Source organism: Pan troglodytes, chromosome 1 (assembly GCF_028858775.2).
Source record: "Pan troglodytes isolate AG18354 chromosome 1, NHGRI_mPanTro3-v2.0_pri, whole genome shotgun sequence".
Classification (NCBI taxonomy): domain Eukaryota; kingdom Metazoa; phylum Chordata; class Mammalia; order Primates; family Hominidae; genus Pan; species Pan troglodytes.
In genome coordinates this window covers 47,143,909-47,171,329 of record NC_072398.2, presented here as the reverse complement: position 1 = coordinate 47,171,329, position 27,421 = coordinate 47,143,909, and the positions used below count along the sequence as shown (strand labels likewise).

Sequence of the window (27,421 nt, the reverse complement as noted above, 5' to 3'; positions counted from 1 at the left end):
CATCTCTCTGGGGATGGGCGCCAAAGGCCAAGAGAAGGAGCCCGTGCTGAGGCTCTGGGGATCTGTTTAGGGCCTTGGAAAGTGTATTTATTGGGAGCCATGTAAATGTCCAAATATAGGCAAATGGTTCAACACAGCCATACAATAGACTATGATGACATCCACTGAAAACAATGTTTAGGAAGAATTTTTAGTGACATGGGAAAAGCAATTATAATATGATAAGCAAAAATATAAATAAATAAGGTAGGGAACACAATTTATGTGAATATGTGGCTGTGCATTAAATGATCTCAACTACAAGAAGAAAAATACATACAGAATTATACACTCAAAAAAAATTGAAGCAGGGAGCCGCAGCTCACAACTGTAATCCCAGCACTTTGGGAGGCTGAGGAGGGTGGATTGCTTGAGTCCAGGAGTTTGAGACCAGCCTGGACATCATGGCAAATCCCTGTCTCTACAAAAAATACAAAAAAATTAGCTGGGAGTGGTGGCACATGGGAGCAGTAAGCTGAGATTGCACCACTGCACCACAGCCTGGGCAACAGAGCGAGACCTTGTCTCAAAAACAAACAAACAAGAAAATTGACAACGGCTGATATCTTTAGCTAATAAGACAAAGAATTATTGGCTATTTTCCTTTTTTTCCCACGTTTTGCATATTGTCTATAATAAGCCTTATTACATTATAAGCATACTTTTCTTCAAATAAAACAAATTTAGAAATATCATGTCTGTGTTCTTTGTATCACCCCCTTCTCCTGCTTTTAAGGCAAAGATTACAGAGACTGGAAGTAAAACCAAAAGCCTCCCAACCTGAAAGAACTTTGACCACTGGAACACTTGAGTCTTTAGTACTCTGGGATCATTATTAGACATTTTCTTGGTGATTTAAAAATTATTATACTTGGCTCACGCCTGTAATCCCGGCACTTTGGGAGGCCGAGGTGGGAGGATCACGAGGTCAGGAGATTGAGACCATCCTGGCCAACATGGTGAAACCCCATCTCTACTAAAAATACAAAAATTAGCCGGGTGTGGTGGCGTGTGCCTGTAATCCCAGCTACTCAGGAGGCTGGGGCAGGAGAATCGCTTGAACCCAGAAGGCAGAGGTTGCAGTGAGCCAAGATCACGCCACTGCACTCCAGCCTGGTGACAGGGCTAGACTTCATCTCAAAAAACAAACAAACAAAAAAAAAAAAAAAAAGAAGAAGAATTTGTTATACTTTTCAGTGAAGTTGAAGACATGGGACAAGTGGGTTATCACTAAGTAGCAAGTGGAAGAGATGCTGCCATTGGGGTAGGTGAGATGATCCACCTTGAGGAAACTCAGTGTAAGCAAAATGGCGCAATGTCAGCCCTTGGCAACTGGAATTTCAGAAGACAATTTAAGCCCTTACTGCCCTAAGGCATCCATTATATAGAGTTAATTTCTTCCCTATGAATTCAGAATGGGACCAGCTAGAATCTTTGGGAGTGCTGTGTTTGGAATGTGTCCTCCAAAGTTCATGCATTGGAAACTCAATCCCCAGTGCAGTGATATTGGGAGCTGGGGCCTAATGGAAGGGGTTTGGGTCATGGGGGCACTGCTCTCATGAATGGATTAATGCCACTATCATGGAAGTGGGTTTGTTATAAAAGGACAATTTCAACTTCCTGGCTCTCTTTGGCCCTCACTTGTCCTTCTGCCTACTGCCATGGATAGGATAATGTAGCAATAAGGTCCTCACCAGATACAGGCCCTGGATCTTGGACTTCCCAGCCTTCAAAACCATGAGCAAAATGTACTTCTCTTCATTATAAATCACACAGTCTGTAGTATTTTATTATAGCAGCACAAAATGGACTAAGACAGGGGGAATTGAGGATATAGTCTCTCAATTCATTTTTTCCAGTGCTTAATTCTCTTACAGAAGCCTGGCTGAGAAAAGCTGATCAGTTGCCTACAAGGACCTAATCCCAGCTCTGCTCCTCCTTTGCTCCAGCCTCACTACTCGGGCGTCAGAAAGGCAAGTCTGTGTCGACCCAGCTGCAGAATTGGTATATCCAGATACCTTCCAGGTCATCATAGCCACATACCCAAGCACTGGGCCTCCCAAAGGGGTGGGCTCTGTGAGTGCTGTGAAGAGGGCCGCTCCCTCTGCTGCTCTTATGTGTGTGATCCAAAGGGAAATCTGCTTATAGCAAGTTCTCTAGGAGAGCTGTATTACTTTTCCTAGATCTAGAGGCAATGCTGCTGAACTTCTCCAGATATTTTAGGGAAGAATCCAGATGATGGGAGCTAAAGGCCTTATCTGGGTGCATATAGAGCAAATTATTAGCAAAAATATTACTATTATTGAGACAGAGTCTCCCTCTGTTGCCCAGGCTGGAGTGCAGTGGCATGATCTCGGCTCACTGCTACCTCTACCTCCCGGGTTCAAACAATTCTCATGCCTCAGCCTCCCAAATAGCTGGGATTACAGGTGTGTGCCACTATGCCTGGCTAACTTTTTTGTGTTTTTAGTAGAGATGGGGTTTTGCCATGTTGTCCAAGCTTGTCTTGAACTCCTGACCTCAAGTGATCCGCCCACCTTGGCCTCCCAAAGTGCTGGGATTGCAGGCATGAGCCACCACACCCGGCCTACAAAAATATTATTAATATTTTCTTTAGGGTCTATCTGTGGCCCCAGGGATCATAGGTGGACTTTATTTATTTATTTGTTTATTTATTTTGAGACGGAGTCTGGCTCTGTTGCCCATGCTGGAGTGCAGTGGCGTGATCTTGGCTCACTGCAACCTCTGCCTCCTGGGCTCAAGTGATTCTCCTGCCTCAGCCTCCCAAGTAACTGGGATTACAGGCGTCCACCACCACGCCCAGCTAATTTTTGTATTTTTAGTACATGAGGCTGGTCTCAAACTTCTGACTGCAGGTGATTCACCTGACTCGGCATACCAAAGTGCTGGGATTACAGGCATGAGCCACCACGCCTGGCAAGTGGAATTAATATGTTAGTCTGTAATCTCAGATTACTACAGAGCTGGAAGACAGAATTGCAAGGAAATGAAGAAAAAGTGGAACAAGTTTAAACTGAAGGGGAAATATGGCAGTGATCTATCCCAACAATTCAGACCTCAGAGTGTAAATTTTAGACTGATTTAATTGGTTATTTTTAAAAAGAGGATAAAAAAGGATCACTGCCAAATCTTCCTTCATTTGAGAAGCTGGATACAAAATCATGTTTTCAAATAGTCTCAGAAGGGTATAGATGAATTACAAATTTTGTAGATTCAATCAAGTATGATAGAACTGCCTTTGTAAATTCCTCATCCTTCATTCATTCAACAGGCATCCATTAAGCCAGGGACTGTGTTCACTGCTGGGAACATGAAGACGAATAAGAGTCAGCCCTCACCCTTAAGAAGTTTGGGAAAAGCACAGAAACAGACAATGCTGAAATGATGTGTTACATGCGAATGGAACAGGAAGTGCCAGAACTTGCAGGAGGTGCTTTGTGAACACAGAGGTGGAGCACACAACTTAGGCTGTGGGGGGTCCGGAAAGCTTCTAGAGAAAGTGTCAACTGAGTTGAGCCTTGAAAGAGGAATGAGGGTTGGCTAGGCCTGGCATCCCAGTTGGAGGCGACAATATGTTCAAAGGCACAGAGGAAGCAAGATAAAGCCTGGCACTCTGAAGAACCAATGGTTAAGTACAACTGTAGGGTGAGAGTCAAGGAGAAGAGTATTCGTAGCTTGAGAAATAGCAAGGCACTGGAACATCAGCGGCTTTCTAAGCCATGCTAAGAAGTGTGAATTTGATCACGGAAGCTACACTGAGTAATTGAAGGCTTTTACACAGGGAAGGTCAACTGTGGGGAGGATGGATTCCAATGGCACGAGAAGAGAGGTTGGGAGATCAGTTAGGAGGCTGTGACGTTCTTCTAGTTGATAAGTGATATGCATGGGAGTAATAGAAGTTGAATTGCGAGGAGGGGCAGAGTCCAGAGAGATCATAGAGGCAGAAACAACAGGATCCTATCACTAGGAAAGTCTGGAGACACTGGGAGAGGGATTGGAGCAGGACAGCCCAGGGTTATGACGTAGGTGTCTGATTAAATGGTACTTCTATTCATCAAAGTGCGGAACACAGGAGGAAAAACAGGTTTAGGGGTGGGGTGGGGTGACGATGATTAATTTATTTGCAGACCAGTTGAATTTGAGACACTTGAGGTGTCCAAGAGGCAACTGAATGATCTAGAACTCAAAATAGAGATCTAGGCCAGAGATAGAAAGAGAGCATATGGGGATAACTGAATCCATGGGGTTGGATGAAGGTAGCCATGAAGACTGCATAGGAAGGGCAGAGCCCTAAACAATCATATTTAGGCAATAGAGTATGAGCTGCTCACAGAGGAGATTAAGAAGGAACAGCTAGAGAGATGAAAGGAAAACAAGGAGAATGTGCTGTATTGGCACCGAGGGAAATGAGTGTTTAAAAGAATGACAGAGTGGTTAAATTCCACAAAGTAAACAAATAGAATAAAGACTAAAAGGTGTGTTCAGATAAAGCAACAAGGAGGTCCCCAGTTACCTCATCAAGGCTGATGTCTGTGCAGTGGGGGGGCAGAGACGTCCAGGGTGATAGTGAGCATGGATGCCATTTCCTACAGCTTAGCTAAGAAGGAAAGGAGAGAATGTGGGAATTGGGGAGAAAGAGCCAGTAAAAGGGAATGTTGAAGAGAGAGAGAGATGTTTAAAGGAGTAAAGGTCGTGTGGAGGCAGGAAAGAAAAGATTCTAAAAAGTGGGTTTGGGTAATAGTCTGGGACAGAAGAGGGATATCCTTTCCATGGGATAAAAGAGAAACGGAAGGCCGGGTTCGGTGGCTCACGCCTGTAATTCCAACACTTCGGGAGGCCAAGACAGATGGATCACTTGAGGGCAAGAGTTCGAGACCGGCCTGGCCAACATGGCGAAACCTTGTCTCTACTAAAAATACAAAAATTAGCTGGGCGTGGCGGTGCGTGCCTGTAATCCCAGCTACTCAGGAGGCTGAGGCATGAGAATCGCTTGACCCCAGGAAGCAGAGGAGGTTGCAGTGAGCTGAGATGGTGCCACTGCACTCCAGCCTGGGCGACATAATGAGACTCTGTCAAAAAAAAAAAAAAAAAGGGAGAGAAAGCTTGCATATAAAAAGGGAGAGAAAGGCGAAAACTTGCATACATGGATGCTTACAAGTTTTCAGGTGACAGAAGAGAAATTTGAAGACATTTTCATCTGATGGCTTCAAGTGTCTCCACGAAATATGAGGCTAGATCATCTGTTGAGGGTGAAAAGAGAGATGGGACAAGAGAGTTTGTAAAGAAAGGCTGGCTGGGCATGGTGGGACATGCCTGTAATCCCAGCACTTTGGGAGGCTGAGGTGGGATGATCACTTGAGCTCAGGAGGCAAGGTTGCAGTAAGCCATAATCATGCCACTGCACTCCAACCCGGGTGACAGGGCCAGACCCTGTATCAAAAAAAAAAAAAAACTAATTTTTAGAATAGTGTCCCAGAGGAGTGAGAAGAAGGAGTGTAGATGTTTTCTGGGCAGCTTTGAGGGCTTGGCTGAGGTTATAGGGTTTTAATCCACAGAGGCACCAATATAGTGCTATCTGAGGCTGCTGGGTATGTTCAGTAGCTTGGATGCACAATAGAATTGCTAAATGGTTACTTTCATTCAGGCTAGGGGTGATGGAAGGTTGGGGAGGACTGAGCATGAGAATTGAGGATAATGTTCACAATAACCATAGTAACATATAAGTTAAAGAGGAAAATTACAAGTAAAGCCTGAAAATTGAGTGGAAGAGAAGTCAGTCCATACTGAGAGTAGGTAAGGCTAGGAATGAGAAGAGGCCATGAAATGGGATATGCCTCTAAGTCATCATCTTTGGAACAGATGAATCCTGAGGTAGAGGAATCTGACCTAGGCTTTAGTGAAGTGTCCAAATCTCGATAGAGAGGGTCAGGAGGACAGGAGGCAGAACACGCTGAAAAGGTTATACAGCATCTAGTTGCTCTCAAAGATGTACTCCATTAGAAATGATGGGCCGGGAGTGGTGGTTCCAGCCTGTAATCCCAGCACTTTGGGAGGTTGAGGCTGGTGGATCGCTTGAGCCTAGGAGTTCAAGACCAGCCTGGGCAACATGGCAAAACCCTGTCTCTACTTAAAATAAAAAAATTAGCCAGGTATGGTGGTGCACACCTGTAGTCAGGAGGCTGAGGTGGAAGGATCACTTGAGCCCAGGAGGCAGAGGTTGCAGCGAGCCAAGATTGCACCACTGCACCCTGGCCTGGGCGACAAAGACCTTGTCTCAAAAAGAAAAAACAAAAAGAAAGAAATGATGTTAATGACTATCACTTAACTTAGTGCCTACTGTTTGCAAAGCACTATGTTAAACCTTCAAATTTTTGTATCTTTTCCTCATGGAGACCTTCAAATTAGGTGGTATCATCCTTATTGACAGAAGAAGAAATTAAAGTTCACTATGCATTCTCTACGACGCAGAAATTCCACTCTTAGGTACATACCCAACAGAAATGAAGTCAGAAGTGCACTAAAAATGTCCGAAAATGTTCATAACAGCATTGTTTGTAATAGTCCCAGACTGGAAACAACCCAAATGTCCATTAACAGTGAAATGAATAAATAAACTGTGGTATATTCACATTGTAAAATGCTGCATAGCAATGAAGGTTTAAAAATGCTACAGATGGTGTGGTGGCTCACGCTTGTAATCCCAGCACTTTGGGAGGCTGAGGCGAGTGGATCACCTGAAGTCAGGAGTTCGGGACCAGCCTGGCCAACGTGGTGAAACCCCATCTCTACTAAAAATACAAAAATTAGCCAGGCTTAGTGGTGGACGCCTGTAATCACAGCTACTTTGGAGGCTGAGGCAGGAGAATCACGTGAACCCGGAAGGCGGAGGTTGCAGTGAGCCAAGATCTCGTCATTGCACTCCAGCCTGGGCAACAGGAGCAAAACTCTGTCTCAAAAAAAAAAAAATGCTATAGACAACAACATGGTTGCATGTCACAAACATAAAGTTGAGTGAAAGAAGCCAGATACAAAAAATACACACTCCATGAGCCTTTCTCTCTCTCTCTGTCTATATATATAATACATATATATATTATATATGTACACATATACATACATAATATATATATATATATGGCAAGACTAACCTAGGGGATTAGAAATCAGGATAGGGGCTATCTTTGGAGAGGAAGCTTGGGCAGGGACAGTGCTGTGGTGCTGGCAACATTCAGTTTCTTGTTCATTTTGTGATAATTCATGAAACTCCACACTTTTGTGCACATTTCTGTAAATATTTTATATTCCAATAAAAATGTTATAAAAACATTATTGTCAAGTAAAAATGAAATATAGACAAGGCAATAAAGAATAAAAATAAAATAGAGTGAAGCTTAGAAATATTAAATGCTTGTCTGAGACCACCCAGCTGATAAATAGCCAAGTTGGGAATTAGCCCCAGGTCCCCCTGGTTTGGCTTGCAAGTCCAGTGCTTGTCCCACCACGCCAGCTGTCAGTCATATGCTGGGAAGGGACCAGTGTGCTCCCTCCTTCTCCTTGGGCATGGGTGACTTAAGGGACAGAAGATCGATGCACTGGAGGTGAAAATCTACTGGATTTTCAAGCAGCTCTGGCAGCTGGCTGTTGTCTGTTGACTATTCTCATGCCAGATTTCATATCCGGAAGTACTTTCATGTTTTCTCTGCCCTCATCCGGGGAGCACTGAGCATTTTTCTTGTGACCTGAGGCTTAACCTCTGACTATTGTCATAGCCTCCTTGGTTTCTCCTCCCTTCAGACCAGCCTATGGCTGCCAGTGCTGTCCTTCCAGAGCAGCACATTGCACGTATGAGGCAAACCTCAACCTCCCATCACCACACTTATCAACCTGGCTGTATCTTGGCCCATCTCTGCTGCCTTCTCTCCTAAGTGATTACCTGCTGCTGAGATGTGACCCCTCGACTGCATTCTATCCCTTTTTGCCCCCTTCACTGGTGTTATCAGTCTCCCTGTCTACTGAATTATCCCCATCAGCCATGCTATAATATTCCTTGTCTTTCAAAAATATCCTCCCTGATTCCACATTTATCTCCAGCTGCCACCCTACTATTCTGCTTCCCATTAGAACAAAACTGAGGAAAAACGAGACTTATCTAGATGCTCCATCTCCAATCCTTATCCATATTCTCTCTTTTGAATCCACTATTCACCACAGTGAAATCATTCTTGCCAAGGTTCCAATGGCTTCCATCTTACCAATTACTGTGATTGATTCTCTGTCTCACCTTATTAAACCTCTCAGCAAGAATGGATGTGGTACAGTATTCTCTCCTTCTGGAAATCCTTTCTCACCTGATTTGGTGAAACCACTCTGAATTTCCTCTACCTCTCAGTCCCTTCATTGGCTGCTTCTCCTCTGCCAACACCTAAATGTGGGTATAATGAAGGGCTGGGGCCTCAGCCCTCTGCTCTCCTCCATTCACATTTATTCCCTAAGTGATCTCTTCTAGGCTCATGGCTTTCAGTATCATCCACAGACTGATGAATCCCAAATTTAATCTCCCATCCCCTCTTCCGATTGAGCCCCAGACTTTGAGCAGGGGAGAGATGTGATCTAATTTATGCCTTTAAAAGTTTCATTCTTCCAGCTTTCAGATAAACAGACTGTAGGAGGGCAAGAGTGCAGAAATGAGACCAGTTAGAAGGGTGTTTCTGTCTCTCAGGTGAGAGCTCAAAGATGGTTTGATGAGAAATGGAAACTGGCTGATGCATTGGGGGAAAGGGAAGAGTCGGGGTGATCAGTACTGCCTAAGCTATTGGGTGAATTTGATGTCCTTTTTTTTTTTTCTTTTTTGAGACAAGGTCTGGAGTGCAACCCCTGTCAACCCAACATTTCCCCTTGGGGTTCTACTAAGCACAACAAACTTAACTTGTTCAAATCAGAATTCTTCACCTCCCAAAACCACTCCTTCTCTGCTGTTTCCCATGGCAGTAAAGGACATCAAATTTGGCCAGTCGTGGTAGTTCACACCTGTACACCTGTAATCCCAGCACTTTAGTTTTATTTATTTATTTATTTATTTATTTTTGACAGTCTCACTCTGTCACCCAGACTGGAGTGCAGTGGCATGATCTTGGCTCACTGCAACCTCCACCTCCTGGGTTCAAGCGATTCTCCTGCCTCAGCCTCCCGAGTACCTGGGATTACAGGCGCCCGCCATCACGCCCGGCTAATTTTTGTATTTTTAGTAGAGACAGGGTTTCGCCATGTTGGCCAGGCTGGTCTTGAACTCCTGACCTCAAGTGATCTGCCCGCCTCAGCCTCCCAAAGTGCTGGGATTACAGGCATGAGCCACCACACCTGGCCAATCCCAGGACTTTGGGAGGCCGAGGTGGGCAGATTGCCTGAGGTCATGAGTTCGAGACCATCCTGGCCAACATGGTGAAACCCCTGTCTCTACTGAAAATACAAAAAATTAGCCAGGCGTGGTGGCGGGCGCCTGTAATCTCAGCTACTCAGGAGGCTGAGGCAGGAGAATCACTTGAACCCAGGAGGCGGAGGTTGCAGTGAGCCGAGATCACACCATTGCACTCCAGACCTTGTCTCAAAAAAAAAAAAAAAAAAAAGGACATCAAATTCACCCAATAGCTTAGGCAGTACTGATCACCCCGACTCTTCTCTTTCCCCCAATGCATCAGCCAGTTTCCATTTCTCATCAAACCATCTTTGAGCTCTCACCTGAGAGACAGAAACACCCTTCTAACTGGTCTCATTTCTGCACTCTTGCCCCCCTACAGTCTGTTTATCTGAAAGCTGGAAGAATGAGCCTTTTAAAGGCATGAATTAGATCACATCTCTCCCCTACTCAAAACACTCCAATGACTTCTCATGGCATTTAGAATAAAAAGTCAAACTCTGCTGCCCTAAAAGTCCCCACATGATCGGGACCCTGCTTTCTTCCAAGGCCTCGTCTCCTCCAGTCTCCTTCCCCACTCCTCCTGCTCTAGTTTTGGGGCCTGGCTTTTCCTCTGATACGCGTACCCTGCCCCCACCCCAGGGCCTGTGTCTTTGATGTTCCCTCTGCTCGGAAAGCTTTTCCCCACATCTTCCCAAGACTAGCTCCTTCGGTCCATTTAGAATCTGCTCAAATGGGCCAGTTGTGGTGGCTCACACCTGTAATCCCAACACTTTGGGAGACCGAGGCAGGTGGATCACTCAAAGTCAGGAGTTCGAGACCAGCGTGGCCAACATGGTGAAACCCCCTCCCTGCTGAAAAATACAAAAAAATTAGCTGGATGTGGTGGCAGACACCTGTAATCCCAGCTACTCGGGAGGCTGAGGCAGAAGAATCGCTTGAATCTGGGAGGCAGAGGTTGCAGTGAGCCAAGATTGCGCCACTGCATTCCAGACTGGGCAACAGAGTGAGACTCTGTCTCAAAAAGAAAAGAATCTGCTCAAATGTCACCTCTTTTGGTAGTGAAGACCCTGACTACTTTGTCGGAAGTGGTCTCCCATTGATATGTCATATACTCTTCCCTTAACTGACATTACTCTTTTTTAGAAGATATATGTCATATGTTACATGTTATGTGTATGCATGCTACATATGATCTGCATATGGAAATATATATATTGTCTGTCTCACCCATTAAAATGTAACCTTGGCCAGGTGTGGTGGCTCATGCCCGTATCCCAGCACTTGGGAGGCCAAGGCAGGAGGCTCACTTGAGCCCAGGAGTTCAAGACCAGCCTTGGCAACATAGGGAGACCCCAGTATCTACAAATAATTTAAAAATTATCTGGGCGCGGTGGGACACACCTGTAGTCCTAACTACTTGGGAGGCTGAGGCAGGAGAATCCCTTGAGCTCAGGAGTTTGAAGCTGCAATGAACTGAGATTGCACTACTCTACTCCAGCCTGGGCAACAGAGTAAGATCCTGTCTCAAACAAACAAAAAAAAAACAAAAACAAAAAAACAAAAAACACAGTGGCTCATGCCCGTAATCTCAGCACTTTGGGAGATCGAGGTGGGCAGATCATTTGAGCCCAGGAGTTCGACACCAGCCTGGGCAACACGGTGAAACCCCATCTCTACTAAAAATACAAAAAAATTAGCTGGGCATGGTGGTGCACAACTGTAGTCCCAGCTACTCTGGGGGCTGAGGCGGGAGGATTGCTTGAGCCCATGAGATGGAAGTTGCAGTGAGCCAAGATCATGCTACTGCACTCCATCCTGGGGAACAGAGTGAGACCCTGTCTCAAAAACAAACAAACAAACATAGACTGTAACCTCTATGAGGGCAAGAACCTTGTCTCTCTTGTTCACTACTCCATCCTGGCATTTAGAAAGTACATAATAGGAACTCATTAAAGAGCTGGCAAATTAATGATTTAATGGAGTCCTCCTCCCTCCTTGTAAACATAAAGCATGATTCGTGAATTCTGTGTATAAAAAGAATGAAGAGAATGGGAATGGGAGGAGCAGATAGGAGTGAAGGGAAGGGAGGAAACTAATGTTCATGGGCCTTTACTACTAGGTTTCCAACCCAGCACTCTGCTTAGTGCTTTATGTGGATTATTTTGCTGAAACCTCATAACTATCCTATGACTAAGCATTGTAATCTCCTTTTTTTTTTTTTTTTTTTTTTGAGACGGAGTTTCGCTCTTGTTGCCGAGGCTGGAGTGCAATGGCGCCATCTCGGCTCACCACAACCTCTGCCTCCTGGGTTCAAGCAATTCTCCTGCCTCAGCTTCCCGAGTAGCTGGGATTACAGGCACACGTGCCACCACGCCCGGCTAATTTTGTATTTTTAGTAGAGACGGGGTTTCTCTATGGTAGTCAGGCTGGTCTCAAACTCCCCACCTCAGGTGATCTGCCCGCCTCGGCCTCCCAAAGTGCTGGGATTACAGGCATGAGACACTGCGCCCGGCCGTAATTTCCATTTTATAGGTGAGGAAACTCAGGCTCCAAGAGGTGAAGTCACTTGTTTGGGTCATTCAGCCAGCAACCAGCAGAGCTGGATCTGCACCCAGGTCTAGCTGGCCCCTGAGGAGACTATTCTAACCACTAGACTCATATAGTCTGCACTCAGAGCTTCCCTGGGAATTTCTGCCTGAGGATGTAGCACCTTTCACCTGCCAGTCTCTGGGACAGGGGTCCTGCCAGCCCTGCCAGCTTGATCTCAAAGGAAGGCCTACTGAAGTAACAATCAGAAGGAGCCCGTGGGCTGTCCATGAAAGGGTGGTGGAGGGGTGTGGGAACAGGAGGTGCTTCTATTCCTAGCTGTTTGTAAACAGCATCCCGACAACCCGGCTTGTTCTTTCTGCAGTGGGCCCCAGGGACAGCTGAAGCCAAGTTCTCCCAAAGCAGCCTTGGCTTTTCTGAGCTTGTGCTGGGGTGGAAGCCTGCAGACAAGGAGAATCCACCTCAAAATCTTCTCCTAATCTCCTTTCACTCTGTCTTTTTCCAACCCAGCAACTCAGTTTGGGCCCCTGAGCCTGTGACATAAAATAAATTAGGCAGAGGCTCAAAGAAATCAGGCGGCTGGGGCCAGGCAGCGAGTAATTACATAAGCCCTGCCTCCCTGCTTTCCTTCCTCCCCTTCCCCTCTCTCTTCATCATTCCTTCACACCTTCACACTCACTGATGTTTTTTTTTTTTTTAATTTCGTGAGAGATAAAATAATGTTGATTTGGCAGATATACAGGTACAAACTCTGAAGAATTTAGAGTGAGGAAAGAAGGTCTCTCGTGATGTGCCAAACACTTTCAATGCCTCATCCTATTTAATCTTCACTATAACCCTTCAAGGATGATTTTATCATCCCCACTTGACAGGTAAAGTAATTGGGCCTCAAGAAGCTATGTTAATGAGATAGCATCGATAAAGCCTTTGGCTCCAGAAGGCACTCAATCAAGTTAATGTTCTTTCTTCCTTGGGTAACTTATTCCAAGTCACTAGATCAGTAAGGGGCAGGAGCAGAATTCAAACCTGGACCTATCTGATTCCAGACACCCATGGGCTTTCTGTCTCACCGCACTGCCCAAACACTAACAAGCCGTTGGGAGAACTGATGAACCGAATGGAGACCACTGCTCTTTTGCTGGTTAAACAAAAGTGGTCCAATAAATAAGGAAGGGCCTGATCTGGAAAGGCCTGCATTCTATGGCTCAGGATATTCCTGTTTATCCAACTTGGCAGGCATGCAAATATTAGCGTCGCCACTCCTGTCCCCCATGCATGGTGCTGTGTGTTGTTTCTCTGTTCCTGCTGTGTGTGTGTGAGTGTGTTTATATACATGTGTGTAGACTGCCTATCTCTTGGTGTGCTTCATTCAGGCTCTGCACACTCTGGGCCCAGCTGTAGATACGCTGACACGGTCTGACAAAGATACTCTAAAGTCTCCTGGGGGAGAGAAAGAGAGACTGAAGGAGGATAGACAGATAAGACCGAGGCTTTGTCCTCACCTTCTTGTCCCAGCCTGGGGACCATGAAGCTCCCAGAATCCCTGAAGCCTCCAGCCTTCTCTGATGCTGGGAGCAACCTCCCCTTGGTTAGTGGGACTCAGACCCCACCTCTTAACCATCTATATCCCGCTCTCACTGGTGAGCCATCTTATTTTACAAGTGCTCCTTGGTCCTGTCCATCTGTCCTGCCTCCCTCTTGCATTTTCCATCCAGCCAAGCTCTTTTTTTTTTTTTTTTTTTTTGAGATGGAGTCTTGCTCTGTTGCCAGGCTGGAGTACAGCGGCACGATCTCGGCTCACTGCAACCTCCATCTCCTGGGTTCAAGGGATTCTCCTGCCTTAGCCTCCCGAGCAGCTGGGACTACAGGCATGCGCCACCACACCCAGTTAATTTTTGTATTTTTAGTAGAGATGGGGTTTTACCATGTTGGCCAGGCTGGTCTCGATCTCTTGATCTCGTGATCCACCTGCCTCGGCCTCCCAAAGCACTGGGATTACAGGCATGAGCCATGGCACCCAGCCTAGCCAAGCTCTTATACCTACTGTCCCAGTAAGGAGAAGGCAGGCACCAAGAGGGCAGCACTGAGGGTGGGAGCAGGCACTAATGCCTCACTTGCTCAAAATTCTTTTTTTTTTTTTTTTGAGATGGAGTCTTGCTCTGTCAGCCAGGCTGGAGAGCAGTGGCTAGATCTCAGCTCACTGCAACCTCCGCCTCCCGGGTTCAAGTGATACTCCTGCCTCAGCCTCCCAAGTAGCTGGACTACAGGCATGCACCACCACGCCCGGCATTTTTTTTTTTTTTTTTTCGAGACGGAATTTTGATCTTGTTGCCCAGGCTGGAGTGCAATGGCACGATCTCGGCGCACCGTAACCTCTGCCTCCTGGGTTCAAGCAATTATCCTGCCTCAGCCTCCCTAGTAGCTGGGATTACAGACATGTGCCGCTATGCCTGGCTAATTTTGTATTTTAATAGAGAAGGGGTTTCTCCGTGTTGGTCAGGCTGGTCTTGAACTCCTAGCCTCAGGTGATCCACCCGCCTCGGCCTCCCAAAGTGCTGGGATTACAGGTGTGAGCCACCGTGCCCGGCCATTTTTTTTTGTATTATTAGTAGAGATGGGGTTTCCCCATGTTGGCCAGGCTGGTAAAATTCTTTTTTTTAATTTAATTTTTAATTTTTTAGAGATGGGGTCTCGCTATGTTGCCCAGGCTAGTCTCGAGCTCCTGAACTCAAGTGATCCTCCTGTCTCAGCCTCCCAAAGTGCTGAGATTACAGGTATTAGCCATCACACCTGCCCTCAAAATTCTTTAAATATTATATACATACAGAAGAAAACGTGTAAGAACAATATTTAAAACAAACACCTGTGGATTGTACCACCTAGTTTAAGAAACAAGCAGTTGCTTTTTCAAACTCTGGATGGAGGCAGTTTCAAATTTCAGGGAGAGATTTTAACAGTCTAACCCTCTCCGGTGCCTGCTTTTGCCTCCCTGGGTCAACAGGCCCCCGTCACCTCTTCTGCCCTCTTCACCCTAGCCTCCAGGGCTATTTTGGGTGTGTACCAGTTGGGGTTAATCTCCTTAAGCATTGAGCCGTGCTGCTCAGTGCACTCCTGATAGGTCCCAACCCTCTGCAAAGGGCATTCTGAGGGTTAGGCCGCCGGCCTCGGGCCTTCCCGGCCCCGTAGAGATACCATGGACACTGAGCTGTGAACTAGAACCGATGGGGGAGGGGGTTGCTGAGGCTGTGCAGGCAGTGGGAGTGGAAGGTCAGGAGGGCTCAGGCCCAGCAGCCGCTATTAGTGGGGTGCTTCGGGTTTGCTTCTCGAGTTTACCTCAAGGGAGAGCTTTCCTCCACCCCCACCAGCTCAGCTGCCCTGACCCTGTCTGGGTACAGGCGCTAATCCCCAGCCCCTGGTAACACCAGGGAGAAGGGAGGGGGAGGCAGGCTAGAGATTTTCTTTCCCACTTGGGAAGGAAAGAGGACACACAAGTTGACCGGTTGGGATCCGGTTCCTGAAACCTGAGACAAGGACAAGAGTTTCACTGAACCGTTGGCTACAGCTTGCCCAGGGGCTTTGTCTTCTACCTGGGCTGAAGGAGAGTTCCCGGATGATTAGGGCGGAGCTACACTGGCTGACAGGTCTGGCCCTTTAAAGGGAGGGAGAGAATCTGGGGTCAATTCTTCCAAGTCCCACCTCTACCCTCCCCAACCCCCTGCTAACATTCACTCAACACACAGAGGCTGAAGGCCTGCTGTGTGCTGGGCCCTGCATTTGCATTTTGCCCTCCAAGTCCCACAAGCTGGTGAGCGAGACAGCCCAAGAAAACAGATGATTATACAAAAGTCATGTCCCAAGGGCTTTGGTACAGACTGGTATTGGAGCGCTCAGACAAGGTGCCTGACCTTGAGGGAGTCCTGGAAGACTACCTGGAGGAAGTGGTACCTGAGACAGGCAGAACAAATAGGAGTTGACCTGGAAGAGGCATGGGTGGAATATTCATGAAAAAGATGGAGGATCTCTGGAATATCCCATCCCTTCGAGGGAGACCCTGGAGGGAGAAGCAGGCCAAGGGCCCTCTGGCAGCCAAGACTCACTTTGCACAATAGCCAGAGTATGCATCTTGGGGCTGTCCTTCTGGGGAAAAGACAGACCTTAAGACTGTCTTAAGGCCAACCTCCCAATGTTGGTTTCTTTCTTTCTTTCTTTTTAAATTTTATTATGAAAATTTTCGAACATACATACAAAAGTAGAAAAAATAATATAATGAACACCCATGTAGACCCATCACCCAGCTTCAACAATTGTCAACTGGTGGCCAATCTTGTTTCATCTATACCCCCACCCAGATTATTTTAAGGCTAATTCCCAAAGCCAATAAATTTTTCCCATAAATATTTATGTATTTATGTCTAAAAGAAAAGAATCCTTTAAAAAGTATATCTGCAACGCCATTATCACACCTAAAAGAAATTAATAGAAATTCCTTAACAGCATCCACTATCTAGTCAGGATTTACTTTCCCTAATCCACACTTAGTTTTAATAGTTATGTTCCTACTCATGGGGGCAGGGAGATGAACATTTGACAGAAGACTATTATATCAGCCAATATAAGAATTTGTGGTCTCTGCTCTGTAGCACTCTCTGATGGTTCTATCCATGTGTGTTTTGCATGGGATCTAATTGGATTACAAATTCTTCAGGGCAGGGACTGACATTACTGTCTTTTTTGCACCCTAGTATGGCAGAGAGGAAGAAGCACTGATCTCAACTAATTAGCTGTGTGACTTTGGGAAGGTTATGCAACCTCTCTAAGATAATAGGAATAAAAATACCCATCTCCCAAGAATCGTAAGGCTTAAAGAAAAGGTGAATGTGCTCGGCATGTAGAAGTTTCTTAGTAAATGCTCATCTTGCTTTACTCTCTGTTTTGACCACTTTTCAGTTCCTCACATGGAGTGAAGGCCACCGTCAGTGAGGGCTGCAGCCAGGCCAGCAGCCTGGAGTCCACCTGCCCCCAGCACTGTGCTGTGTCTGTGGTGTTGGTGGTCCCCACTCTGAGCACCCAGGGGTTGCTTGTTTACTCGGGCCACTCATTAAACTGACAGGTGAGGCTTGCACAGCCCTCAGGAAACTGAGGGAAGAGAGGGGCTGGACAGGAGCAGAGATTTGCTTTCGGCCCACTTCACCGGTTTCTGGGTTCCTTGACTCAAATGAAGTAATAATTTCATAGCTGGCCTTGACTGAGTGTTTATGACACGCCAAGCTCTGTGCTAAGTGCTCTACCGCAGCACCCCTTTTAGTGTTCACAACCCTGTGAGATGGGTACTACTATCCATATTTTGTAGGTGATGAAACTGAGGCTTAGATTAGGTAACTTGTGACTTACACAGAGACACCATTACTCAAACCAGGTTTTTCTAATACTTAAATCCAAGTTCTTGGCCACACACTCACTATTTTGTTAATGGTGCCAAAGAAGCCACCTTCTAGGGTTCATTCTCACCCAGATTTACAGAGATGACTTCTGCCCAGGCTCAGCATGCACCCCGAACTCCAGCCAGCCATTATGCCAATGTACGTCCCTGGACAGGGTGAGGAAGAGTGAGGGGATCAGAACAGCCTACATCCACAAGGGAAAACCGGACCTAAAGGCATCTCCTTACATCAAGGATGTACACACAAACACACACACCACTTCTATTTCTTGACTCGGGCTCTGTCCGCAGAACCAAGTGTGGGCCTGGCAGGGGTGAGAGAGGTGAGGCAGGGGAGGAGACACTTGTCACGGTATTAACTGGCTGAATAAAAAGTCTATGATAGTGAAATTTCCAGGAACAGGAGAATCCTTCACACTCTTGCTTGTGATTAGACTGCTTTGTTTGACTTCAGCCTCAGGAGTACCTTTCTGAGCACTGGAAGCTACTGGACACAAGGCAGTCATGGGCCCAGAGCCTGCGACTGGGAGTGGGGAAGAGCAGAGTCAACGATTTCCAAGGGTGCCAAAGCCTTTGGCTGCATTTCGTTTCTTTCTGTATGATTCCTGATAGCTGTGTTGGGGTACCGGGCCCTCACAGTAAGTGCTACCACTTTTTCTGTAAATGTTTTGGTTTTATTCATCATTATCATAGCTGCATCTGGGGCAACCACCTTGTGCATACAGGACAATAAATTCCTGAGCCTCCTGGCTTCCCTCCTTCCTCCCTCCTTCTCCCTCTTCTTGGCAAAGGCTTAAACATAGGTGGTGGAGGGGGGGCGGTAGGGACAGAGACAGAGTTCCAGCTCCTCTTTGCCTCACCCCCTTCCCTCCTTCTCCCTTCTTTCCCATTGCTACACTAAAGGAGTCAGGGCTGTGTCCACCAATATGCTCTGTGACTAGCAGTCAACACAATTTCATACCCAGCCAGTCATTCCGCAGGCATTTTGGATGATAATGTTCCCATTCTCAGTTCCTCTGTGAGAATGTGCATGTCATTTGAAGCTCTGTGCCTCAGTTTCCATAGAAGTAAAACAAAAAGCAAGAATTGAGACTGATCTTTTTCTTGCAAGAATTCACAAGTAATGGATAATGTACAAGAGATGTGGCTGAATAAGAGAACTAGAACAAAGACTTGAACAATTTTCCTACGCAACACTCTTTCCCATGGACAAAGGTATCCCACAAAGTCATACTTCATCGGAGGCTAGTTTGTCCAAAGAAAACTCACATACAAATGCAATAGTGACAAAAAAAAAAAAAAAAAAAATTCCTCCATGCCAACTCAGGAAAACAGAAAGCAAGTTGTGCTTAAGCCCATTGTAGGTGTGGGCAGATGCTTCCAAAACCGTCACCCCTTTTCCCTCCTCTATGACTATCTTCAACCCCCAGCAAAGCGGCCTCGCCAGCTGCTAAAGGGTTAATTACCAAAAAGAGGGCATGCTCCCTCCAGAGGCTCCTCTGGAGAGTGCAAAAACAAAACAAAACCAAAAACCAACTAACCACAACAAAAAACATCTTCCCTGGGAATAAATTTGAAGCTTATCAGGTCTTTAAGCCACATTTCCCAGCCCATAGACTCCTGGTCCCTGTCTCCCTTTGCTTTGGGAAACTCATTTACCCCCAAGCCTCCTGAAATGATCCATGTGCCGTGAGATGCCCATAGGGTTGGGGACTTGAAAATGAGTTATTCTCCAACAAAAAATGGCTTAGCTTTGTCTTTTCGGGTGGCTGACAGGAGACATAAAGTATCACTCTATCTTTTTACCCCTCCTCACAATAGGATGGAATGAGTGTGGAGAAAAACAAAGGTATTGTGGGACCAGGATGGAGTCAACTTGACAATGGACTCTTCAAGGACACCTTCCAGCTCCCATTCTACTAGTAGCTCTATTTGATTTTGTGGGATGTTGTGTTCCTCCAACATATCCGACTTCTGCTTATAAAACAGAAATTAGGAGTAAGAGATTCGCACTGCTAGTTCAGCGGATAATCATCAGTTCTGAAGCATTAAAATCCTTTGCCAACAAGAACGTTTCTTCTAAGGAAGGAAGCATCCTAATCATGAAGCCAGGGTCTCCAGCCCTCCCCTGTCTCCCTCCTCCCCTCCAGGGCTGTGCTCACTCACATCCATGGACATCTCCCTCTGCATAAGTTTCTTGGTCTCCTTTTCACAGAAGTTGAGCATGGCCTCCCGGTTGTACACACCCGTGGACTGTTTCTCCGTCTGGTTTCTCTGCCGCAGCCCCACGGGAACACTCCCGTCTGGGTCCACCACGTCCAGCTCCTTCTCCAGCTCCTCCATCTCCTCGGGAGACAGGGTCTCCAGCAGGCTGTCGATGTCGGGGTCTTCACTCACCTGCCGGCGATATTTGGCTACCCTAGACATCTTGGCAAAATGGACTGTGGCTGCCAGGGGCTATCAGAGTCCTGGTGGGCAGGGAAGAGAGAGGGGTGAGCTGATCTGGATGCAGCGAGTGGGCTGAGGAGCAAACCTCCTGCTGGTCGAGGACTGCAGCTCCTTGGCCCTTCTGTGCTGCAGGTGCTGAAGTGTTCACTGGACGCAGCAGCCTCCCTGCAGCCCAGGGCTAGTGGACCCCGGCTGGTCTAATCAGCGGCCAATAAGACCCGACAACTGCCAGGCCCGGAGAGGAGAAGCCAATCCCCAAGCTGGGGGCGGGCCTACCTCGCTGTCAGAGCTGTTTGAAACTTGAGGACATTCCAGGGAATCTTGGAGCGCTGCGTGACCAAATTTAGTACAGAGCAGTTTAGCCTTTTAAAGACAAGAGGCCACGCAATGAGAAAAAGATACAAAAATGCGTAGGCTGGCAGAAGCAGATCACAGCCACTGAGAGCCAGACAAGCAGGGACGAGGCCATGAGGGCCGGTGAACTCGCCAGCCCGGGGCACGTTCAAGAGCGTATTTTACTACTCCATCACCGGGTGGACGTATCACTGTGGTCAATGTGTGGTTCATGGACTTCCTTCTACAGTATTTGGTAATGTGCTGGGGGGCTCCCAGGTGTATACAGCTCCAGGAAAGGCTAGATTCAAGATGAGGAGCTGTTACTCCTAACCCCCTGCCTACCCATTTTCTTTCTACCCAGGTTCTGCCAAGGAGGACCTGAAGGCTGAGCATCAGAGGCTCCAGGATCCTTTGGCCACTTCTTAAGAGAGAGACAGGAGACAGAAAGACAAACTTAGCGATAGAGATAGCTAGGCAGGAGAGGGAGAGAGAGAGAGAGAGAGAGAGAGAGAGAGAGAGAATAAATCCTTACTATGTACCAAAACTGAAAACTGGCAGGCTGTTTGGGAAAGAGAGAAGGATCTGCAGAAGTCAGGAAACTCTTAAAGGGCTGTCACTTTCCATGAAGTTCCAAGGCTCTTGGGAAGAGGGTTCAAACCTCCCCCTGTTGTCATCTGTTTCTTCCTCTGCTGGGCATCTGTAGACAGACCTCCTCTGGGAGCACAGAGGCAGGTCACCACCCACATATAAATCCAGAGCACGATTTAGTATGTCTTCAGGGAAACAGAATTCTGGGCCGTCGGGAGAGATACGATTGCAACAGGTCTGGCATGTTTCATAGAAGGGCTTTCCACTGCTCATCCATCATGCTGCCCTGCACAAGTCACAGAGACATTCAATCTCCTGCCCCCCTTCCTCCTGCCACAAAATCCCTTCTAGAAGCCCTGGTGTAACCCATCAGGGTAGATGCTTCGATCTTTCCTGGCATCTTTCCATCCTAAGCCAGAGAGAGACAGTCACTTGATCAGCATTTGCTGAGTCCAGGGATCGTCTGGGACTAAAACTTGGCCGTGCCATTTAATGTCCACTAGTCCAACTTTAGGTTAAGGCTGAAGAGTGGAATGGTGTCCACTGGGGGGACTGAAGGGCAGAAGGAAGGCAGGCAGACTTGATAGGAAGAGTGGAAGAAGACTTTAGGGAAACCTGGGGGTTGTCATTTTAAGAGTCAGTAGCCAACTTATTGGTCAAACCGTAGGTATATATTTATTGAGTGATTTATCAAGTGCCTATTATATATCAGGCATTGTTCTAAGAGCAAGAGATATCACTAAAGATACAAAATCAGGCCAGGTGCAGTGGCTCATGTCTGTAATCCCAGCACTTTGGGAGGCCAAGGCAAGAGGATTGCTTGAGTCCAGGAGTTCAAGAACAGGCTGGGCAACATAATGAGACCCCCATCTCTCCAAAAAAAAAAAAAAAAAAACCAAAATTAGCCTGATGTGGTGGTGAGCATGTGTTGTCCCAGCTACTCAGGGGGTTGAGGTGGGAGGATTGCTTGAGACCAGAAGGTTGAGGCTGCAGTGAGCTGTGATCACGCTACTGTACTCCAGCCTGGGCAACAGAGTAAGACCCCATCTCAAAAAAGAAAGAAAGAAAGAAAGAAAGAAAGAAAGAAAGAAAGAAAGAAAGAAAGCAAGCAAGCAAGCAAGCACAGGGGCTATGGGAAAACACAACAAGAGGAGGCTGAATAGAAGTATGATTTAACAGTGAAGAGCTTGGGCCTTTGAGGCCAATAGACCTGTATTTGGTCCTGGTATTGCTACTTACAGGCCATGTGACTTGGGCAAGCTACCTTCTTTTCTGAGACTTGAGTTCATCATCTGTAAAATAAGGACAACAGTTATACCAACCTTGTACAATTGTCGTGAATATTAAATTAGGTCCTACACATGACAACATTTCATTGATATACCCAGTACATGGTAAACACCATATTTATTATTAATTATTATAATTATTTATTTATTTATTTATTGGGAAACTCTGTTTCACTCTTATTGCCCAGGCTGGAGTGCAATGGCGCGATCTCGGCTCACTGCAACCTCCGCCTCCCGGGTTCAAGCAATTCTCCTGTCTCAGCCTCCCAAGTAGCTGGGATTACAGGCATGAGCCACCATGCCCGGCTAATTTTGTATTTTTAGTAGACATGGGGTTTCTCCATGTTGGTCAGGCTGGTCTTGAACTCCTGACCTCAGGTGATCCACCTGCCTCGGTCTCCCAAAGTGCTGGGATTACAGGCGTGAGCCACCGCGCCTGGCTATAATTATTTATTTACTCTTGTCCTGGGTTCTTTTCTTCCCATCCCACCTTTTCTCTCATCTTTTTCTTTCTTTCTCTCAAGAGTAAACACCCTCTACACACACACACACATACACACACACTTTCTCACCTGGTTCTCATTCATTCATTCAAACATTTATTCAGATACTACTATTTATATATAGCATCCTGCCAGGCACTACAACATTGTCATTACAACATTGTTATTCTCTTAAACATGTATAATTCAATGGGGTAAAAAAAAAATAATAACTACACTGTAAGGCAAAGTGAAGCAAGCTAGAGAGGCACAAGGAGTCTTGCAGAGGGTACAACTGTTAAAAAACCCAGTGGAAGACACATTAATTTTGTGGGGAGGAGTCAGGGTGGTCATCTCAGAGGGCATAACAAAGGGTTTCAGCCATGCTGGAGTGGGCTTTTAGTTAGGTATGTTGGGTGGACATGGCACTCCCTATGCCCATCCCCTCCCCCTGTACCCCCTTTGGGTCAGCTGGCCTTCACCCTCAGTGTTGCCCAGAAAAAAGCATCATCTTCTGGGGTCCCTGGCTCTAGGACCTCAGCCAACCTCTAGTCTCCCAGTCAGCTGAAAGCAATTCTCTTTCTAGTTTCCAAGGACTCTTTCTCAGGCTTTTTGCCAAAAATATTCACTGCTCCCTGAGGAGCAGTCAGGGCCTAAAAACAAATCACTACCTTCAGCCCCAGGGTTAGCCCTGTACCATCTGGTTTCAGTGGTTTTCCTTTTTGGGCCCAGTGGTCTCTGCTCCAGGAAGACATTAAAAAAAATAAATCGATAGCTTTCAAATGTAAAGGGCAGGACTCATGCCTCCTAACCAAAGGTTTCTACACATTAACCCCAGTATCTTCTCTGTGTCAGGCCTCCCAATTCGAAATCGCTGGTTCTTCTGACATGACTCAGTCAGAAGCTTTTTACTCCCTGGAGCCCCAAGGGCTCCCTGACACTGCTCACAGACTCCAAAAGTCTTCCCTTGAAAGGCATCACGGCTGGAGCTGGAGGATTTGGGAACCCAGAGGCCAGGGAGTACAGCCACCTCCAGCCCCTACAATGAGAGGCCACTGCCCGACCCACTCTGTAGGGAGCACTGGTTGTTCCAGCTCAGAATCAACTTCCACCTGAAACAAATCCATCCTGGGTATCAGGACCCTGGCGTTGTCTATTCCCCAGAGGAAAACAAGCACGGTTGTCGCTAGAGGGATGGGGAGAGAAAAGAAGGAAAAGAGACTCAAAGCTCCAATCAAAATGTGGTGCAGGGCAGGAGGGAAGAATGAGGATCCAGAACCAATTTAATTAATGCTTAAGTGGCTCTCAGTTGGGCTGAATGACCCCAGGAAAGTCACATTTTCAGGAATATAGGGTGGCAGTATAGTATAGCAGATAAGACTATAGGCTCTGGAGTCAAATGACATGGGCTCAAATCTGAGATCTGTGACCTTAAGTAAGTTATTTAACCTCTCTGAGCCTTAGGCAATGGAAAAGGAGGATATTAAGAGCATCTACGAGCTGGGTGCAGTGATGTGTGCCTGTAGTCCCAACTACTTGGGGTGCTGAGGCGGGAGGGTTGCTTAAGCCCAGGAGTTTGAGTCCAGCCTAGGGAAAATGTGAGACTCGTCTCTTAAACAAAACAAAACAAAACAAAACAACAACAAAAAACCAGACCGGGCATGATGGCTTATGCTTGTAATCCCCACATTTTGGGAGGCCGAGGAGGTGGGATGAATGTTTGAGGCCAGGCAACAGAGTGAGACCCCATCTCTTAAAAAAAAAACCTTGTCCAGGCACAGTGGCTCACATCTGTAATCTCAACACTTTCGGAGGCTGATCACTTGAGGCCAGGATTTTGAAACCAGCCTGGCCGACATTGCAAAACCCCACAAAAACTAGCCGGGTGTGGTGGCACACACCTGTAATTCCAGCTACTTGGGAGGCCGAGGCACAAGAATCACCTGAAGCTGGGAGGCAAAGGTTGCAGTGAACCAAGATCATCCCACTGCACTCCAGCTTGTGACACAGTGAGACTGTCTCAAAAAATAATAACGAAAATAAAATAATCTAAAATTTAAAAAAACCCTAATTCACAGTTATGGAATTATTGAGCATATTAAATAAGATAATGCATGCAAAGTACTTAACAGCATCGGACATATTTTAAGCACTCACTAATGCTTGCTATATAGTTAAATTATATAGCTATATGTATGTGTATATACATGCAAAGATCAGTAGATATGCTGACATAGAATGACTATGGCAGGGTCCCGAAAGAGACCACAAAAGAGAGAAGTTTTCACACTGGTTCTTTCCTTTTGGGGGATGCTGACAGTTCCCCTAGAAGGCAGCAGACTTTGCCTCTGGGAGCAAGCCACTGGCCTGGCCCAGCACTCCTGAGATGAGCAGAAATGGGCAGAGGAGAGCTCGAGACAGAGCACAGGCCAGACTAATGTCTTCCTGAGAGGAGAGCAGTGGGAGGAAAAAGGGGGCAGCAAAGAGACAAGAGATTGCCTCCTTCACCTCCACCAATGTTACCTAAGCTAAAACCCCTCTGTCTACCAAATCAGCCCTGGTCACAAACTAAAACCCAAACCCAACAGGAGGCTTACTTATCCACGCCAATCTGAATTTCTCCATGACACGGACCAGGTGGGACTGTGGGTTTGGTGCCATGTACATGACCTGTGACTTAGTGGATGGAGTTCCTTAGGCCACAGCAGCCTCTGGCTCAATGAAGCTTGATCTACTGAGTACCTGGACCACATGGGGCTCTAGCAGCAGTCCTATCTTGAGCCCAGAACAGTAACTTTCAATAGAATATACACTGGTATGTTGAATCAGAAGTTCAAACGCCCTTCACCTTTATGGTGAGTTTTCTCTCAAGGACCTCCACTGCTTTCTTCTATTATGCCTTCGTATCATTGACCATTCCATCAGTGAGGGCCACCACAGTCCCTCAGAATTCTTTAAGACTAACCAGGGGGAGATTAGAGTACCAATCCTTCTAAACCTTTCAAAAGGCTTCTTTTGAACCCTTTTCAAAAGATTTCTTCACTTAGCACCCTGGAACCAAATGGAAGTGAATATTTTTGAGAAGACGTGACATCTTTCTCCTGGGCCTTGCCCAGCCAAAAATGTTCTGTTATCTGTTGCAATTAAAAGAGAGCAAAGAGTAAGAAGTCTCTTTCCTTAAAGTTTCTTTGGCCACTTGAGCGGAACTTCCCAGAGCAGTAAACTCCTTTAGGATAGGGACTGTTGGAATTAAATGAGCTGGGGAACCACAACCTAGAAACTGGACTTCAGCTTTGTAAACTCGGAAACTCATTATCACTGTGATGGTTAATTTGATGTGTCAACTTGAGTAGGCCATAGGGTGCCCAGATTAAATGTTGTTCTGGGTGTGTCCACGAGGATGTTTCCAGATGAGAATAGCATTTGAATTGGTAGACTCGGCAAAGTAGATTGCCCTCCTCAGTGTGGCTGGGCATTGAAAAGGCCGAAGAAAGAATTTGCCCCTCTTTTCCTGCCTCACTATTGAGCTGGGATATCTCATTTCACCTTCTCCTGCCCTCAAACTGGGATTTACATCATCAGCTCCCCTGGCTCTCAGGCCTTTGGACTTGGACCAAACTGCATCACTGACTTTCCTCCATCTCCAGCTTGCAGACACAGATTATTGGACTTCTCAACCTCCATAATCATGTGAGCCAACTACTCATAATAAATAAATAAATAGGCTGGGTGTGGTGGCTCATGCCTGTAATCCCAGCACTTTGGGAGGCCCAGGTGGGCAGTCAGGAGTTTGAGACCAGCCAGGCCAATATGGTGAAACCCCCGTCTCTACTAAAAATACAAAAATTAGCCAGGCCTGGTGGCACACACCTGTAGTCCCAGCTACTCGGGAGGCTGAGGCAGAAGAATCACTTGAACCTGGGAGGCAGAGGTTGCAGTGAGCCGAGATCACGTCACTGCACTCCAGCCTGGGCAACAGAGTGAGACTCCATCTCAAAAATAAATAAATAAATATTAATTTTAGGTATATATATATATATATATATATAGAGAGAGAGAGAGAGAGAGAGAGAGAGAAACAGAACCAGAAGGATATATATATATTTGCACACAATAAGATATATATGTGTGTGTGTATATATATATCCTCTTGGTTCTGTTTCTCTGGAGAACCCTGACTATTCCTGGTGATTTAGTCAAAATAACTGATCTCACAAGAGGCAGATACATAAGCCAGTATTAACTACCAAGTGGAGAAGAATAGTTATAAACACAGGCCAGGGTATTCTCTTCTATATCGAAATCTATTCAGAAGCCAAATAAGAAGAAGAAGATTGCATAATAAATATGGAATAAGAACAAAGGGAGGTAGCTAGAGCTAAGGGATATTTTATCTGGGTCCTGGTGAGACCAGAAAAAATATCCTTGCCCCGTGAGAGTGCAAATCTCTAGTTACTAAAATATTTATACCCACCAGGTCTTCGGTGCTGACTAAATGTCAGATTCCTGCCCTCTGAATTCCTCCATGTCCCCTCTCCCACATTCTCTCTTTGGCCTGTACAATTAAATAGAGTTAACTATTCTTAATTACAGTCACATTCTGAACACGTCTTCTCCAACTTACACACCCAAATCAGATAACTAGTATGAACCATTCTCACGTGCAAGACACATTTATTGATAATCTTTAGTTCCATGGAGGGTTCGATTCATCTGCTTACTTTATTTCCAAGCTTTTGGAGAGACCCTCACTCCTCTTTGCAGTCTTCCTTTATTTATTTATTTATTTGAGATGGAGTCTCGCTCTGTCACCCAG

General features: G+C 46.3%; 1 protein-coding gene across 1 annotated transcript in view; it reads right to left on the bottom strand.

Moving 5' to 3' along the window:
* The window catches only part of LMOD1 (leiomodin 1), a 50,059-nt gene extending 29,926 nt beyond the window's left edge, over window positions 1-20,133 (bottom strand). The window contains exon 1 of the mRNA XM_054657558.2: window positions 19,629-20,133. Within this exon, the coding sequence (XP_054513533.1) occupies window positions 19,629-19,889 (261 nt within the window). The 5' untranslated portion in view covers window positions 19,890-20,133. The remainder of the gene's footprint in view (window positions 1-19,628) is intronic.
* Window positions 20,134-27,421: the final 7,288 nt, after the last annotated feature.